The following is a 16,682-nucleotide window of genomic DNA, read 5'->3' as shown; positions in this document are numbered from 1 at the left end:
CACTTGGAAACAGCAATTGTGAATAACATGATGACTGGATGATGAATGAGGTGCCAAAATCAATTGGGTGTGTAATTACACTTCATCATTTAGATCTCTGTCTCTCTCACAGTAGAAACACACACACACACACACATACACACACATACATGGCATCTCACATTAACCGCCTGGGCAGCTTCCTGATCTGTCAATGGTATGAAGAGGTCAAATGAAACATATATAGTATAGCTACTGTACAGTATATATAAACTGGTGTTCATATCAGCTCTTAAAAGCGTGCGCTAGAATGATCCCTCTTTGTTACCAAATCAAACACTTTTACTAAATTCGCAACAACGGAAATCGGGCCGCAACCATTTGAGACTGGGAGGCTATAACATGATTAGATTAAGTTTTGTGAAGGAAGAGCATGTGGAACAGAAGACTGCTGAAACATCAGATGACCAGACCATTGAAATGTGCTGATGTGGAAGAGCTGAAGTGCAGAGCGCAGCACACGAGATGGCAAGAGGAAGATACAGAGCGGAATGACTTATTCAGGAAGGGGAGGCGGGTGTGGGATGAATCTTGAAATTAGCACAAATAGATTATCTGTCCTCCGGTTCCTGGCCTCAGCACTGGCCAAGCAGGCCAGAAAAAAGGAAAAGAGAAAAACACATTGACTGCTTGGCGAGTGACTGCCCGCCCGAGCGGCCGAGGAGGACCGCAATTAAACAATCAATCACTGTGTCATCGATCCTCTACGGAGACAACTGTATCCTGGCCTAACTAAAAATGCAACGGTTTGGCACCGATAACAGAACGCATTTGAAACAATCATTTATCAGGAACCACTTTGTTTTCATAAAAACATTTGAAGTATAACGTAATGAAAATTAAATAAAAGATTTGACTGTATATAATTTTGTGTATATTATTTAATTGGGTGGGTTTGTCCCATTTTGACCCAACGCTTAAAGGATTAGTCCGTTTCCTTTAAAATTTACTCACCACCATGTCATCCAAAATGCTGATGTCTTTCTTTGTTCAGTCGAGAAGAAATTATGTTTTAATGAGGAAAACATTCCATGATTTTTCTCATTTTAATGGACCCCAACAGTTTTAATGCAGTTTAAAATTGCAATTTCAAAGGACTCTAAACGATCCCAAACAAGGCATAAGGGTCTTATCTAGCGAAATGATTGTCATTTTTGGCAAGAAAAATAAAAAATATGCACTTTTAAACCACAACTTCTCGTCTTCCTCCGGTCCTGTGACTCGCCAGCGCGACCTCACAAAATACGTCATCACGTCAAGAGGTCACGGATGACGTATGCAAACTACGCCCCAGTGTTTACAAGGTTGGAGAAAGAGGCCCATTCCAACGTTGTTGTATGTCGAATGATACTAATTAATGTCTTTGTGTCAGTTTATTGTTTAAAATAGTCCGCAAATGTGCCTTTCATATATGTAACACGTGACCTTTCGACGTCATTATGCAATTACGTGAGGTCGCGCTGGCGTGTCACACAGCCGGAGAAAAAAGAGAAGTTGTAGTTTAAAAGTGCATATATTTTTCTTGCCAAAAAATGACAATCGTTTCCCTAGATAAGAATCTTATGCATTGTTTGGGATCGTTTAGAGTCCTTTGAAACTGCAATTTGAAACTGCATTAAAACTGTTACGTGTTGGGGTCCATTAAAGTCCATTAAAATGAGAAAAATCCTGGAATGTTTTCCTCAAAAAACATAATTTCTTCTCGACTGAACAAAGAAAGACATCAACATTTTGGATGACATGGTGGAGAGTAAATTGTTTTTTTTTTTTTGATTAATCCTTAACCAGTTTACACTATAAAAAATGAGGGACCGAAGAGGGAAAAACCCAGCCGTTGGGTTAAATTAACCCCCCCCCCCCCCCAAAAAAATGTATATTTGACCCAGCATTTTGGGTTGAAACAACCCAACATAGGTTAAATTACAACCAAACAGTTGGGTTTGTCCCTTTTTGACCCAAAGCTGGGTTGAAAGTAACCCAGCATGTATGTTTTGACCTGTCTGCTTTTTACTACTGTATCAATAAAATGCGCCCAACCAGTTGAAACATAACTAATCAATAGAACTGGTCAATGGGATAATCAGTTGTGTTTGGTCCATGTGCAGCAACACCCATTTGGTCAATAAAGAGAGGCGAAACAGACCAATTTGCCAATTATGGAGTCATTGGCCAAGTTAATAAACCCAGTTGTGTTCCCCTGCTATGAAAGGTGTTTAAGACACTGACTCTGTCCTCTTATGAAGACCTTCAGTAATCAATGCCCCAACATTATTAAAGGTCACGTTCTTTCTGATTCCATTTTTTAACCCCTAGTTAGTATGTAATGTTGCTATAATGGCATAAATAATACCTGTAAAATGATAAAGCTCAAAGTTCACTGCCAGGTGATATATTTTCTTTAACAGAATTCGCCTTTCAAAGCCTACAGCGAACGGCCAGTTTGGACTACAGCTGTGAGGGTAAGCAGGACAGATGAACCCAAATGCAGACGTGTCGGGGAAAAACAGAAAACACTTTATGTTTTACAAAAACAAAAACCCACGAGGGGGTACACAACATGAAGACATGAAACTGACAGATAATAAGACTAGACTAGATAACTTGACTAGATAGCAAGACTCGAACGTACATGAAACACGATGTCACAACACAATGAACCTGCACAGAACTAAAGATACACTGACATAAAATAGGATAAACCAAACAAGATAACGAGCGGGAACAGGTGATGGGAGAAAACCAATGATTACTAATAAGCAGGAGAACGAGGGGGCGGGGTCACAAGACTAGACACCGGAGGCACATGCCACACAAAAACAAGGCATGAACCTCCACACAAGGCCTGGGACTGCCAGAACTCTGCCACCATGACACAATACAGATATAACATAAGACTTCAAGGCAGAGTCCTGACAACAGCCCTCTACTTCCTGCTTTAATGACGTCAGTAAACAGTTTTTTGACTAAACTCCGCCCACAGTAATACGTCAGTCGCCAGCTAAACTAACAGCAATCTAAGCTGCTATCGAATCACAACACACTAAACAAGCTACACAATCACAACTCGTTACGTATTTCTGAAGGAGGGACTTCATAGGACAAGGAAGACATCAGCCCGTTTTTAGGACAGTGAAGACAGCACAATACAGATAAGTAAATTGTTTGAAAAATGCCGCGTTTTTTATACGTGAAACATGAACACATGTTAAATTGCTTACTGTAAACACAATCAAAGCTTCAAAAACACAGAAAGAACGGGACCTTTAATGAAATATTGTCTACCAATAATGCTAACCAGGAACAGTAGGAGTCTTCAGTACTCCTACAGAGTCTATGGTGGAAAGAGTGAGAGAGCTGATGTATAATGCATACATTATACATCAGAATGAGTGAGGGCCAGCAGTGTGTCAGAGGAGACCGAGTCTGATTCGATGGTGTTCCTTCAGGAGCCTGCTTCATCCCTCCTTTAATTACACTCTATTGATCAAACACAGATGGAGGGGGAATGAAGAATAGAGTGAAAGAAAGAGAAAAAGACATGTGAGGAGAGTAAGAATAAAGAGAGAAGTGTTATGGAGCTTTGCAGCTTTTAAGGATATCTATAAACTATATCTATAGTGGACGTCAATACATATTGACACTAAACAGATGTGCACATTTAAAACCCTCTGTTTAAAATATCTGTATGCTTATCTGTGGATTATTAAAATCTCTTTGATGACTCATCCTGCACATTTGACCAATTAAATGCTTCCCCTACTTCTGGCAAATCTGTAATGTACACAGTGGCAGCCGGTGACTCTTTTTTCGGGGGCACTCGATGCGAATGTGTATCACGTTTCTTGTCAAAATATGTGCCTGCTGCAGACATGTCTAAAGGGTTTATAATAAAAGAGACGTTCGCGTTTGCCAGATACTCGCATACCGTATTTTCCGGACTATAAGCTGCTCCGGAGTATAAGCCGCATTATTCAAAAAAATGTCATTAAGACGAAATTACATATAAAAGTCGCAGTGGACTATACGTCGCGGTTTTTTCCAAAATTATCTCACAAAATCGATGCCGAAGAACAGAAAATCTGGAAAGGCAAGTTATTCAACTAAGCAATAGCAGACAGAACAGCAGGCTGAATAGATGTCTGTACGTTAAAGTAATATTATCAGTTATTTAAACGATAGACCATAGCATACAGAACTTACCTGGAATGTTGAATAGGCTAAATTAACCGAACAAGCCAACTAGCGTGAAGTTTGCATACTCGTCATTCCACATTACTGAATCCATTGAATTACATAAATTCAGGAGCAGCATATAGCGGACTCTCGCGGCTGTAGACGGTAATGATGTTTCTTACCTCATAAATGTCAAAATTAATTCATACTGACTGTAAGACGCAGCACCAGCTAAGATATGAAAAAAATGCGGCTTATAGACCGAAAAATACGGTAATCTTATGCTTAATCAGAGTTTACTGTTAAGGAAGTGTCTTGCGTGTATTTTTTGAAGTGAGCGTCTCCTTATCATAAATGGTTTTGACCCATGTGCACTTATTTTGACAAAACACGTGATGCACATGGTTCACATGACGCAACAAACACATATTTTTAAAAACACAAGCAACACACATGACACTTATTTTGAATTTGCACCCCTCGGATGAGCAGTCATGAGCCGCCACTGAATGTACATTAAAACCTACTGTACAAAAGAAAGAAACAACAAGCCTTAACTTACTTTTCAATAAGACAATACTGCACTTGTCAAGCCAGTTCATGTGGACCAGAGGCGAGACAGAGCGACAATGATCTAATATGATGACTCACATCGGCACCATCAGGGCTTTCAGACAATATCCATTTACTCTAGATTTAAGAACAAACAAACGATTTTCTTTCAACTGTTTTTTACACTAACTATATGCCATCATTTCCATTTTAATTTTAGTATTGATCGATCCTTTCAATTGTTTTATCTTATTTGCCATATCTTAATGCTCCACGCATTATTTATAATAACGTTCCACGGAACAAACATTAAGTATGCGACACACTTTGAAGTGTACATTCTCTACTAGTTTCTTTCATTTCACTGACCTACTTTGCTCTCCTTTGTTTCCTACCAAAATAGACCAAATCTCTTCTAAGATCAAGAGGTCCAGCGCTTGGGGTCGTTCGCCTTCTGTGGCTCATGCACCGTCAGGCAGAGACACATTTTAGGTGGTTAAGACGCTTCCTGTGAGCATGTGGAAAGGGTTTCTGAAGGTAAAACCCACACCATCGAGTCATCCGCTGAACTCTGGATAACCTTTTTAGAAACAAAACGGCAATTTACTGCTTTGATAAATATGTGGCAGATCTGACACTCACCAATCATTGGCATGTCACGTTAATAAGATTGCAGCCTTGAGGGAGTTTTCAAAATGAACAGCCTTCTGTGATAAGTCGTCATTATCACCAAGTTACAAGTGTAGCAACATCCACACACAGCATGTGGAAACGCGTGCCTATTATTCTGTAGTGTAATTTTGCTTTGTAAAACAGATCCTGGTCAATACAGTGATCCTACTATCCTAAAATACTACCGCCATCCTAAAGTACTGCTTATAACTTCATAAAATAGTCTTGCTCTGCTTGTTTTGGGAAACCTAAAACAGCCAGGGTGAACTTAAATGCTGACTTCTATAAATGGAAAATCATTCCACAAATCAACGAACATCATGACCAGCCTGATCTCACAAAATACGTGAAATAGTCACGCATTATTTTGCTCAGTTTTGCGTGACATTCTCACGTATTTCCACCATATTACGTGCCCCTGACACGACTTTCTTTTCCGTGACAGTTTCACGTATTGGTTACTCAACTGTTTTTCCTATTTTCTTACAATTGACGCTTCGGTTTGGGGTTAGAACAACTTTCTGTTACATAAAATGACATCCTTACCCAAACCCAACTCTAACCCCAACGTCAGGCGACGATGGTTTAAAAAGCATACGAATGTATTTTATAAACCAATACATTAAGTGACATCCTAACGCAAACAGCAAATCTAACCCCAAACCGAAGCGACAATTGTTTTAAAATAGGAAAAACAGTTGAGTAACCAATACGTGAAACTGTCACGGAAAAGAAAGTCGTGTCAGGGGCACGTAATATGGTGGAACTACGTGAGAATGTCACGCAAAACTAAGGCAAAATAATGCATGACTATTTCACGGAAATTTGTGAGATCATGTTGTCATGACTGTACCCCTTAGTAGCAATATTGAGAAAACAGCACACCCTCTCAAACATAATACATTATACAATTTTAGAAACCAATTGACCGGAATAATTTTTTTTAGTGCTAAAACCTAAAACTTTTTTGGAACTCCGAGTGAGATGGACAGACACCGACGGATGCTAGACTTTATCTTATGCTACCAATAGAGATGAGCATACAAAGGTGAAAGGTGAGATGCAAACAATAAACTACAGAAACCCCATTCACACAGACCTTTGGTCCCAGAAAATACACATAAAATTGCCAGACAAGCTTCTGTGTGAACACAAACACGTCCCATAAATCTTCTGAGATCGTTGGCGGAAAGAGGACCTAGTAAGATACACGGAAAACCCTCTGTGTAAACAAGAAGCTGACACAGTGCCGTAATGGGCATGTCGTATTGAGGACGCACGCGTCATCACAACAAAAGTTATGGTTCAGCTTTTTAAAATGAGAGATTTGCATGCATATCAACATTCACAACAAGAAATGTCGCAAACTAGACTGAAGCAGTTATCAGGAAATGATAAATGAGACGCATATACAATGACGTGCGTGCCATAGTGAGAACGCGCATGTCATGGCAACATGAAGTTGGTTCAACTTTTTAAAAGGAGGGATTTACATGCAGATCAACATTCACGACGAGAAATGACAGCAAACTGGACTGACGTAGATATCAGGTAAGTTAGCTCGTCACTATCCACACTGAAGCGGAGATCATTCAGCAGCATACAAAAATATCGCACCATGTGCTCATTTGAGCTTATAATCAATAAAAATGCCTGTGCGTCATCCCAACAAGATATATCATTCAGTTCCTCAAAACGGGGGTTTTAAATGCATATAAACAATTACGATGAGAAATGTCTGAAAACTGGATTAAAGCAGAGATCAGGGAGTTCGTCAAATATCCACTCTAAAGCTGAGATTATAGAACGGCGCGTCATGCGCTCTTTTATAGTCTTATCATAAACAAAAATGCATGTGAGTGGTTTCTGAAGAAAGAAATAATAAATAATATGCAAACTTCAGACGCTGCGTAGAAGATAGTGCAGGACTTTAAACAGGTCACGTGTCTTTCCGGGACCTTGCAGATGCCGGCAAATCATTGATAGTGTGAATTAACTAAAAGTCAAACGATCCCGAAAAAATCCAGGATGCATTTTCCGTGTATTTTCCGGAATGTCTGTGTGAAAAGGGCTAGAATGAACTCCTTTTGAACAGGTGTGATTACAGTGAATTTCACAGTTTTGAGGTTGGTGTCAAATTTGGATGCATATTTCGTAAAGGTGCTGGAAATAATCCTGACAAATGCAATAGCTTTGCAAAACTTTCAGGGTTCAAAAAGTTATTCAAGAAAAACACACATTGCAATGAAAAAGTTTATGTGGACAAGTTAAAGACCTTTGGATGAACATTGCTCTTTCCCCTTAAACTTAGTATCAAATTTTTGTAGAACAGAAAAGTGTTATACACTACAATTCTCCCAATAAAAAACAAATCAAACATGCATTATATGCACAAAATATTCCCCTAAAACATGAAGTACATCTACCCACGTCCCAGTGTGCAGGGTTACAAAACGAAACATGGTTTGTTAGGAAAATAGCTGAGGGCAACAATCTCCTGCCAGAATGTGACTGCAGCAGAAACGGAGACACATGAAAGAGCAAAACGTCTTACCTGCCATGTACTTTAATGTCAGAGATGGCGTAGAAGTATCTCGAAAGGTTGTTTTCGTCCACCATGGTGGCGCCTGTGGCAGGTCTGAGGAGACGTATGCGCAGGTCAGTAATGGTGAAAAAATCTCTCAGGTTCTTCGTAGTGTCCAGTTGTCCATACAGCGATGCCATATTGTGCAGCTTGGGCCCTGCAAACAGCGCAAAACGATCTTTGATTTCAAATCGTACGGCCTTGTCGTTCTTCCACACATAGCCTCTGGAATATTCCTCGGTGCAGATAATGTCTAGCAGTGTGTGTTGGGTAATGTCCCTCATTGTCTTGGGCTCCATAGTAAAAGCGTCAAGGCAGTCGGTAGCATAAAACTGGTAGGGCTGCCAGGTACGTCCATAGTCCAAAGACTTCTCCAAAACCATCTGCTCCGGCCGACCGGACTCAAATGTGATCACAATGTCATCGGTCAGCTCAATGGTCTTGTTCCAGGACAGTGTAATGTTGACTGCCAAAGCTTTGGGGTATTTTCTCCAAGAGGTGGATTGCCAGAAGGTAGTCGGGTTGCGACCTTCGAAGTCGAACATGAGTTCAGGAGGGTGAGCTAGTTCTTCTGTAGCAGCGTCACATTCGTTGTTGCACATGTAGGGGTTTTCCTAAAAGACACAAAGAAAGGAAAAATGTAAGAACTTTTAGTCTTTCAGGAGGACTTATATGTGTCCAGCACTTTAAAGGCCCCGATTTTGGTACATCAGCATTATTATGGATAAAACTGAAACACTGCCTGGATCTCCATCTGTTGCCTGAATGCAAATAAGGAATGACCATTAAAATTCTAAAGACTAGAGCCATTAAATATAAAGTTTCCTCGTGCCAACAACCAGTGAAACCAGTTTTATTTAGCATATGATTCCTGACAAAATGACCCCAGAAAGGGCTGATGACATCTGGCTCTGTGAAGACTGTCAACTGCCCAACCTCACCCTACAGCATTCCCTCATACTGATCACAGTACCAGTAAGCTCTGCTGTGTTGCACGCTGTTGTGCAGGGGCTCACAGGTTTGCAATGCTGACGGGCAACAGTGACGTCCTCCAGAAAAGACCTCTCAAGAGAAACAAGCTTCCAATTTATCTGAACAAGAAACACAGCAGCTGATTAAGTGGAAGATGTCTGTCTCTCTGTGGGAATCTAAAGGCTTGGCTGCCGGGGAAGAGGCACAGTGATGAAGGAGAGGTGGGGACTGCAGAGTACAAAACGAAAATAACAGTGGAAAGGTGTAATACAGAACATACGCATTTCCTCTCCCCTTATATTAGGATAAAATGTGAAAATAAAGTTCTGACATCTAAAGCCAGATTTAAACTAAACAGGCAAATTAGCATAAGAGTTCAATTTCAAAAAAGTGCCGATGGGAGTAGAAATTTCTGCGGGTGATTTTAACTTCTTTTACACAACACGTTGATCCCGCAAAATTGCCAGAGTGCCTTCTGTGTGAACCAAAACACATCCCATTGGTTCTGGGATCGCTCCCGTAAAGGGACCTAGTAACATTGCCATGTACATTTCTGGAAAGGGGACCTTTGTCCTGTGCGAACAAAAGGCAGAAACAATAGTGTAAGGCAGGGGTGTCCAATCCTGCTCCTGGCAATCGACTATCCGGCAGAGTTCAGGTCCAACTCTAATCAAACACACCTGCCTTCAATTTTCAAGTAATCTTGAAGTCCTTGATTAGCTGCTTCAGGTGTATTTGATTTGGGTTGGAGCTGAACTTTGCAGGACAGTCGATCGCCAGGAGCAGGATTGGACACCCCTGGTGTAAGGGGTGTTGCCTAGTGAGGGTTCGCGCGTCATCGCAACAACAACTATCATTCAGCTCTTAGACATAGGGGATTTAAATGCAGATCATTTACAATGGAAAACGGAGCTTGTCAGGAAGTCGGGATCTTTACTTCCACATGTTTCCGAGTGAAACGGAATATAACACAAGGAGAAAACTGGGTGTGGCTTGTGTTTTCCGCTGTGAATTGATTGGATACAGAAAAGTTTGTGTTTTATTCAATGGAACTTGCAGCATACTGACAGTTGCAGGGGGTGGGGTTAACGAAGGATCCGCCCAAGCTATCTAGCTGACATCTTCGGAGAAGATACATTTTTAGATTTTGATCAAAGTTTTGTTTCTAATTGTTTATAATTAACACTACAATATTCCAGTTTTGATTTCATGGGGACTTTAAACTCATAATTTTAGCATTACAAAGTAGCATAAATATGCTCTTCTGCCAGTCCTCGACTGATGCAAGAATGACCAGGCCTACCAATTGAAAGGTCCACATGTCTCTTACCAAATATGTGGGCAGATGTATTAATTCATGCTGCTCTGTCTGAGTTGTGTGCTGCAGGCACTATGAAGTGATTGGTGTCTATAGCACTCTATATTTAGTCAGTGGAGAAGCATCATTTTTATTATTGGTAATACTTCAGGGATCTGAACAATTTTTGACAAAACATATGGAAAGGTAAGACCTCGAGGCTGGTTGGGAGAAAACTCTAACATAGAGATGGGATATATAATGTACCTGGTTAGGAAATAATAGCGGATTTAATGTCATTAGTGAAAGACTGACTTAGTAAATGATAAATGTAACTTTAAAGTATTGTTCCGTTTTTATGCATACGCCAGGGTCCGTGTACAATGTGCATGATGCAAATTTCATCATTAGAATAGTATGCGTGCCACCAGATTTTTGTAACCGTGCATATTTTTACACATAGGTCCTGCATGCACGTTCAGGTGAATGTAGTATGTAGCCCAGGATGCCTTTCATTTTGTTCAAATGTGCATGTGTCGAATGTCTGTGTACATATAGTCAAATAAACTATTGCAAGGTTGTGCATTCGATCGTGCATTTATGTTTGTGTACACGTAAAAAAACGAATTATACCATGGGCTTAGGTGTAAAAAAGCCTAGGTTTACAACAAAAGGCACTACGTATAAGGTACATTAGTGGTGCTTTTCTATTGCATATTACCCCATGGTTTAGGTCAGGTCAGGTCGAATCAGCTCACTTCAATTTGGCTTCGAAATGTGAGGGATAATAGGCATTATATAGTCGTTATATTTGCGCTGCCTAGTGCTGTGACATCATACAAGTGAGAGCGTTGTTGTAATGCTATACATCCATACATTAATTTATTTCTCAGTCTGCCACAAAATTAAAATTGACCACCACAAATAGATGTTTGCACATCGCGTTTATCACTACAGTACCTCTGTCTCACATGACTTGTTTCTGTACAAACACCTTTGGCATCAGTCAACGCGCTCCGCTGAGCCTTGTTTTAAGTTGCATTTAAGTATATATGCGGATGTGCGCTTCGCAAATGTGCTGCCACAAACTGCAAGTCTGAAAAAAACTGGTATGGTGTTCCTGATTCTCAACCTGTGGATGTTTTTCCTCGCTAAAAGGGAGTTTGGGAACTTTCAGCAAAGCACAGATGACAACAGGTTTACTCGAGATAGCTAAGGTAAAGCTAATCATTCACATTATAGCAATGATGCTGGTAGTGACAATTCTCTCAGACCAATCAGTGATCTACAATGTTTTCGCATCACATTTTGGTATCAGCTCGGGTCACTTGGAACCCCAACCGAGGTTGTACTAAAAAAAGTATCGGGTACTACGTACTGCATCCAATGGAAAAGCCCCCAAAAGCTGACCGACCCAAACCAAACCGTGGGATACTACGCAATGGAAATGCGGCAATAGATAAAGGAGGTGTTTCTCAATGTCAAGGATACTTCCTTGGCAGGACTGGTCCTTCCAAGTTACTTCCTTCAGAGGCTAGGCAAGGCTCCTCCTTAGCATTCGGAGAACACGTTAATGGAACAGGCTAGCAAGTGCACGTCATTGCATTATTAAGTCAGTAAAAAGGTGTTCTTTTGGCGTTGCGCGCATAGGATTGTGGGCGATTTCAGAGCGTGAAGAGTGCAAAGGCTACACATATGCATCCTTTCCTGTATATGGGATATTTTTTGAATGAAGGACTCAGTCCTTGGTTGAACATCCGAGGATCCTCGACATTGGAACAGACCTTCGATGGATGTCGATGACGTAGCATCCTCGAAATTCTGGCTTCTGATGATCCTTCCTTGTCATTGAGAAACACCTAGGGTCACAAACTGTGTCCTCACAATGTGGACATATTATACCTTTAATGCAAAGACACAGAAGAAGAAATAGGCTGCATCGTATAAATCATTAAAAAGATTAATTACTCTAGGAGCTTTTTTCTAGTCACTGCAAACTCATTTATCAAAGCAGAGAGATCAGCTTTAAACACATCGACTACAAAAGTTTCCAGTAATTTTATTCCAGTTTAATAGTTTGACTCCCATTACCAAAACTGACATAGCTGCCACATGGACAAGATCAGTAATTACTAAAAATGTTTCTATTAATCCTAATCTGCTCAGGACACTCAGGGCACTTGGACCACGGCTGTGGATTTTTAATGGCTGAGTGCAGCTGGAAAAGTGGACATTACTGTGAATTGGTGCTAATGACGTTGCGAGTCTCCAAACGGTGTTAGTTTAATACCATCCACAGAGAGCTTGATGAACACTGATGAACACGAATAGGGGGGCCGATAAATAGAAAGATAAACAGATAGTGCTGAACGTGTATTTCAGTGCCAGATTCGAATCTGCACTGCCTGTCACCATTAAATGTGTTCACACACACACACACAGTTCTCATGAATTACTTCTCACCTAAATATGGTCTCATCAACCATCTGTCCTACAAACGGCATTTGTCTGCTCAGCGCCTGCCTAAGTGTTTTTCTCATGGCTGATCACACATTGCTTTGGAACGATGGGTCTATATTATAAACACAGTAATTTATCTCAAACAGAAAAGTGCAGATTATGAGGCATATGCCTGCATCAGAATAGAAGGTATATGCATATTCATTCATACTATTAATTGACAATTATTTTACAGCACTTAATCACAAACACTAAATGCATTGAACTCTATAAAGCAACAACATCAAGTTACAATCCCGGCCAGAGGTTTGAAAACAGAATATATTCACAATAAAGAGAGATACTAAATGAATTTTAGGACAATCCCTTTGTCGCAACAAAAAGCATTACTCAAATGGAAATTTCTATTCGAGGGCAAAAGTAAATGAGATACGACTGCCCCAGTGGCAGGCAAGACTTCAGATTACCAGATCACCAATGTGACAGAGTGTAAATTTACTGCCAGCAGCAGACAGCAGACTGAGATATATAGAACCAACCAATCAAACAAATCCCTTTGCGTGACAGATGTTGTAACCCAGATCACAGATTGCGTGCTCTCTGTCCTTCTCTTTGCTTGTCGCAAATGTTTTAATAAATATGTGCATACATGCACATACGCACAAGTACCTTCTCAACTCAAGAAGGTTTATTGTCTATTTCATCGTTCGCTTAGAGATGCCTTTCACGTATTTGATTGTGGTGCTTTTAAGCACTTCAGAAATGACAAATAGATCAATATCTATTCAATGGAAATGAAATTACTATGCAGCGGCCACACCGAGATCAGTGTTCACGTCGTGAAATCTACTGTGTAATTGTCTCGGCTAAAGGAGAACAGTGTGAAGAGCGATTTCGCCACTATCGTTTCAAATGTTAATGCCTAATCTGTCAGAGGCCGCTTTGCCAGACCATACGTCACTGCAGGTCAGGCTATTTGCATTTCTTTTTCACGCCGACGTGAAATGATTCGAATCAAACATGTTCGTATAAACCGACGTTAGCCATTGAATTACAAAGAAGCAAATTTGATTTCGCTTGCAGGTGTTACAAACAAACATGAGGGGCATGTAATTTTCCTCTCTCTCTCTCTCTCTCATACTCTTATTCTCGCTTTCCCCAGACTGCGGTTAAATCCATCACTTGTGCATAAATGAGACCTTGGTGGAGGTATAGATTTCTCCAAGGCCCTCGGCTTGATTGAAGCTCCGACTCCTTTTCAATCTGCCTCTGCGCTCGTGCGAGCACCTTTGAGCTCGTCCGGCAGAACAGCCACAAACACACTTACTGTAGGCTTCACCTCCCTGCTGCTGAATAGAGGAAGTCCAGATTACTGTGTGTAATAGACCTGTGGATAAATCCCAGCAAAAATTACACCTGCGTTTACAAACTAGAGGTCAATAGGATGGGATAGCAGGCAAGATGAGAAACCAGCTGCCTAACACAGATTCCTTAGTCACCTTTGTTGCTTTTCCAATGATGCACGGACAACAAACCTGATACTTTGGTGATTGTACTAAATGAGATAAAAAAATCTTTTTTAGTGGTGCATCCCACAGCCCAGACCTCTAGGCTAAAACAAGGCAAAATATGGGCTGTTAGCAGAGCTGGGTAGATTACTTATGAATTGTAATCAGTTACTGATTACGAATTACATGACAAACTTTGTAGTCAATAATATAATCTCTTAGATTACACGTCGTTGGTAACGTAATCTGACTACTTTTGGATTACATTTAGATTACTATTAACAAATCTTATTTTATTGCAAAGGAAAAAAAATATATTCAATTCTTTTTTACCAAAAAGAGCCTTAAAAACTAATTTTTAAAGTGCATTGTGTGGATTGACAAGTTGCTAGGGTCACTATCAAAGCCAACTCTGGCTCCGGCATGGTCATGTGGAAAAGTGACATCAATGCAAACACTCAATTGTGAACATCGTTGCCATAGTCTGAATAATACTGTATGTAATCATGTCATCCATAAAAAAGTAACGGTAGTCTGAATACGAGTATTTTAAAATGTAGTTTAATCTAATTACAAGTACTTGATTTTTGGAATCTGATTATGTAATCCTGATTACATGTAATCCGTTACTACCCAGCTCTGGCTGTTAGTAAATATTTATTAGACGTCTAAACATAACCAAATAAATGAAACCAAACACCTTGTTATCACTGAGGACTTTGCTTAAATGATTGAGCATCATGCATCTCGCAAGTTGTTTTAGCAAAAAAAAATTCAAGTTGAATATTCATAGCCGGACTATATCGGGTCTATAGTTAACCTAGAAGGTAAAATGGCCGCTATGGTTTGCTGGGATCTTAAAGCAAAATTGAGAAATCGTAGACATTCTAGCAATTTTGCATTTTACTTGAGAAAAAAAGAAATTTGCATGGTTTCAATAAATTAGATTGATAGTGTGTTGAAGCGGATTTTCGTAACAGTCTTTGATGGACTCATTTTACCAGAATGCACTGCGCAAAACTAAGTCATTAGCTCCACCCACTAACCACTGATCGATGCAGCCTTCAGGCTTGTTCGACTTCATGCGGCGACGCAAGAACCGACAGGCGGATGACTTAAAGTTCCGCGAGAGGGATTTAAAAGCAAACTCCTCGGTATGATTTTGCAAATCGCTCTTGCGGTACTTCGACGTCATGCGGCTGTCGATTCTTGCGGCGCCGCATGAAGTCAAACAAGCCTAATAGTTTCTTTTACCACTCAACCTGCTCTCAAATCAACTTGAAGTTAGCCAGCAGATGAACCCAACCAAAGAGTAACTCCGCTTTTACCATCTCAAATTCAGGTCACTGGGAGTTAGTTTTTATTTTTTACCTTGACGCGACCCTCAGTTGACACACCACTAACAGATTGCTCGAAATTAGAGTACTGTTTTCCAGCCCAGTTTTCCCGTGGACTCAGGTAATGTAAAATGGTCAATATATCAAAAACATCATTTGGCTTAGTTGTTGCTTGTTTTGTGTAACTACGGTAAACATACTACGTATAAAGTTATTATCATGTTATTACTATGAACACGAGCAAAGCAAGCTAATGTTAGCTCATCTTGTGCAGCTATCAATCAAAGAACAATTTCATCTACTGTCAATCATCTCGCTTCAAAATTCAAAACATTCAGAATATGTAGTCATGCATTTTTATTCCGGTTACCGTAGCAGTTAAAATATTTAATTTTTTTATATGGAGTTAGTACATTTGATGGCAGCACGATCAACTACATATATGTGATGAAATATAGTGTTGGAGCATAATGTTGTTTTAGGGTGGAGTTTCGCTTTAAAGAAAACATCACTCTGATTATTGCTTATATGCTAAAAATGTAACCCTAACACCATATCTGCTTTATGCTGAGTTTAAACAACCGCGTTTCAGGCGTCAAAATAGCGTCTACCACACGTGGTTTGCCGTTTGAACAATTTGGATGCATTCGCGCGTGCAGAGTGGAGTAGACGCGCGGAAAAAGCAAGCATTTGAAGCACGTCAGGGACAAACTCCGCTTTTTGTCGGAGGGGCAAGTGCTATGCGGTTGTCAATTTGCAAGATGACTGATGTTGATTGTGCATTTATCGAGAGAGTTACCAGTTTGTATTTGGTAACCGTACTATAGGGGAAAATAAGCGACGTGGGTCGATAAACATCACGTGACTCAAAAGTGAAGTGTGTATTACAACTTACCAGGTTGCCCAATGTCCTCACTGACACTCTTCGAAGCGAGGTCCTTTTTATTCCTGTCTCTATAGAAATAAGAACTTGTGTCGTAATGCTCCGGGTGACTGCTCACGGACAATATCAAGTTTTTCTTCATGTTGAATGAGTGACTCCGGGCGGGGCTGCTACCACAGCAGCAAGCAGGCTCCTGATTGGTTAA

At 40.3% G+C, this 16,682-nt stretch overlaps 1 protein-coding gene across 8 annotated transcripts in view; it reads right to left on the bottom strand.

Moving 5' to 3' along the window:
• ntng1a (netrin g1a) overlaps positions 1–16,682 on the bottom strand; it is a 193,549-nt gene that overhangs the window by 122,314 nt on the left and 54,553 nt on the right. For all 8 annotated transcript variants that reach the window (XM_055182952.2, XM_073864243.1, XM_055182951.2 and 5 more), the window contains exon 3: positions 7,991–8,634. In XM_055182952.2, the coding sequence (XP_055038927.2) occupies positions 7,991–8,634 (644 nt within the window). The remainder of the gene's footprint in view (positions 1–7,990; positions 8,635–16,682) is intronic.

The sequence above is a fragment of the Misgurnus anguillicaudatus genome, chromosome 25 (assembly GCF_027580225.2).
Source record: "Misgurnus anguillicaudatus chromosome 25, ASM2758022v2, whole genome shotgun sequence".
In the NCBI taxonomy this organism is placed as follows: domain Eukaryota; kingdom Metazoa; phylum Chordata; class Actinopteri; order Cypriniformes; family Cobitidae; genus Misgurnus; species Misgurnus anguillicaudatus.
Note: the sequence above shows the minus strand (reverse complement) of the source record. Positions and strands in the feature narration are given on the sequence as shown.